General features: G+C 38.6%; 1 protein-coding gene across 1 annotated transcript in view; it reads left to right on the forward strand.

Annotated features, from left to right (window-relative positions):
• LOC116690931 (V-type proton ATPase subunit C 1-A) overlaps window positions 1-3,158 on the forward strand; it is a gene marked incomplete at its 3' end in the record, with an annotated part of 16,926 nt that overhangs the window by 3,354 nt on the left and 10,414 nt on the right. The window contains 3 exon segments of the mRNA XM_032518157.1: window positions 91-176; window positions 528-622; window positions 1,590-1,681. Coding sequence (XP_032374048.1) covers window positions 91-176; window positions 528-622; window positions 1,590-1,681 — 273 coding nt within the window.

Below are 3,158 nucleotides of genomic sequence, written 5' to 3' on the forward strand. Positions count from 1 at the left end.
GGGGGGGGTCGTGTGAGCATGTGCAGGGTGGCTTTGTGCATGCAGTTTGTGTTGGCATGGCGTGTTTTGATGTCTCCTGGCTGTTCACAGTGTGGTGAAGAAGGTGGCTCAGTACATGGCTGACGTGCTGGAAGACAGTCGAGACAAAGTACAGGAGAACCTGCTGGCCAACGGAGGTACAGCGATGGTTACAACACTGATACATTTAGTACCACAAGCTGTGGGATAATGCAAATAAAGGTCAAAGGTCCCCTACAGTTTCAATGTGTAATCCACTTTTACATCGCTGTCATTAATATGGATAGCTGTACACTGCCTTTGTGGTGAAATAGTTATGCATGCAATGTTGCTTTAAGTCTAAACTGATGTTCTAAATATTTTTTACAGTCTTAAGAAAATGCCAGCTGACAACTATCAGTTCTGAAATCACTATAATAAAATTGTAACTTTACCCGACGCTTGTCTTTCTATAATCCCATAATAACTGGATAATAGGCTGACAGGTCTCTGTTGTTCTTTTTTTCCAGTTGATCTCGTCACCTATATCACAAGATTTCAATGGGACATGGCAAAATATCCCATCAAACAGTCACTTAAAAACATCGCTGAAATCATCTCAAAGGTAGGTCTCTCAGTTAGTTATGAAAAGGGGATTCAGCATGTCTGTTTGTGTTTTTTTAAATAACAATTTATATAATTTATACTGTTTATTGATCACCAGTGGGGAAATTACAATTTAAAATCTGTTGTGTCAGTTTTACTACACACAGGCCTGAAATACATACACACACACCCACACACTTAGGACCTGTTTATACAAATGGAGATATGTCAGAGTGAGTAAGCTGCCAGCTGCGTTTTGAGCGGTTGGGTGTGTGGGGGGGGGGGGTACAGTCTCAAGAGCACCTGGCAGGGCCCAGGAGGTGAAGTGGCATCTCTCCAGCTACCGATCCACACTCTGTACTTTGGTCCATACAGGGACTTAAACTAGCAACCCTCCTGTTCCCAACTGCCACCCCCAAATATTTTACAGATATTTCTGTTAAATGTCTGTATTTATTTTAGCCTAATGGTTAGTGGTAGAGCTCTTATTCCTTCCAGCCTTTCTACACCTAAAATATTAGATTAGATTAGATTCAACTTTATTGTCATTACACAGGCAGTAAGCAGTAAGTGCAGGATATATACAATGGTTCCATAAGTGCAAGACATGGATATGTAATGAATAAATATAGAAAAGAATACTATTATAAACACGAGTTGTACAGATGGGTTTGTCATAGAATATAAAATATAGATAACAAGTATTGTGAGCAAGATTTACAGCTAGGAATTTGGTGGATATTACTATAATTGCAAATTTTTACAGATATGTGCAAATAGCATAATATACTAATGGTTTACAGAGTTTACAGGTGAGTATGTACTATAAATATATATATACAGGCGGCTATTATTATTATAGACAGAATTTTTACAGATAGATAGATGTTATTCTAATGTGCTCTGTGTAGAGGTAGAAGGCACACTACTCTGTATTTTAATTGTCGGTTATAAATAATTTCAACCATGTTTTTAATCTTTTACAGCAAGTAACCCAGATAGACAATGACTTGAAGACTAGAGCTTCAGCATATAACAACCTGAAGGGAAACCTGCAGAACCTAGAAAGGAAAAATGCGTAAGTAATCCACACAAATATGCATAGCTAACTCTACATTTGGGCTAAAGAGTTTTAACAAGAAGTAATGTAGCTAACCAGCCTTTTAAACTCTAATCAAAGTTTATTTAACCCTTGCGTTGTCCGCCAATCAAATTTGACTCCTTTTTTTAAAAGTTTTTCAATAAAAGAAATCTGTGTTTCATTCAACCAGTTTGCCCAAAATTAACTTGGATGCATGAATTTACGTTATATGGATACAACGTTCCTCACGTGTAAAACTAATGAAAACTTTCATTGAATTTTGGGTGTTTTATTAAATGTTATAGCATTTGAAAAAAATGTTTTGTTTTTTAGATTATTTTTGGGGCATTTACAGCCTTTAGTTTTACAGGACAGGCTAAACCTCTACATAGGGGCACCCGCTCCACCAACTGAGCTATCTGGGCGCCCCGTTTAAATGGCATCCTGACTAAACTTTGACAGAAACCAGTTGGTGATTCACTGAACGTCCTCTGATCTTAACCATTAGTCAGAAGTATTTATAATTTCAGCTTTTTTAACTTAAACATGTCATAAATTAGGTTAACCATGAATAAAAAATGCATTGAAAAAAAAGTGACAAAACATTTAAAGCCATGTTAAAAGCATCAGAAAAAAGTGACAACAACGTTTGGGGGGGGGGGACGACAAAAGAAGTTAACTTTCATTTTTGACCCAAAAGGACAACAAGTCCATGGTTGACGGAAAACAACGCAAGGGTTGAGCTTAATATATTAAAGCTGCCGTCAAAAAAATGCCAGAATTTGAAATAGCACGGGAAATGCATGCACAGAACAGCCAATTGGAAGGCTCTCTCTACCTGAAATGACGTCCCTGAAGTGAATTGCGTGATTGGCCAAGGTCTCCCATCGCAGGCTAGATTTCCCCAAAGATCCATTTTCAAAGACAAAAAGAAAATTCCCACATTCCCTCTCTGTTGGAAATTTTCTTTCTTCTTTGAAAATGGTGTGTTGTTTTCTCTCAGACTACTTGAAGTACATTACGCAGAAAAAAACACTTTTCCTGGTTATTTTGTGTCTCTGGTGCTTCCACACGCACACAAACTTAAACGCATAAAAACCTATCCATGCTGTTACGGTTTCTGAATGTCCCCTGCCTTCAGTCTCCAGGTGAGCTGTTCCAAATCTGCACGGCTTTCTACGTCACTAGCCGAGACGAGGTGGCTAATCGTAGCAAATGCTAGCGCTAACATGCTAGCTCGTTCTCAATGGCAAAACCCTGCTACAACACAAACTACTTCACCATAATATCCAAAAGAACCACTTCCTGTCCCTGTTCTGCAGGTATTCTACAAGTGTCCCTCGTCTTGAAGAAGTCTCCCAGCTAATCCTGCCTTGGACTGACCACAGTTAGAGAAAGAGTTATCTAGCTTATGGGATCTTACCTAGCTACTGCGCATTTACAACTCCCAACAAAGATAGTATAGAAGTGAGAT

The sequence above is a fragment of the Etheostoma spectabile genome, chromosome 6, assembly GCF_008692095.1.
Source record: "Etheostoma spectabile isolate EspeVRDwgs_2016 chromosome 6, UIUC_Espe_1.0, whole genome shotgun sequence".
NCBI lineage: Eukaryota > Metazoa > Chordata > Actinopteri > Perciformes > Percidae > Etheostoma > Etheostoma spectabile.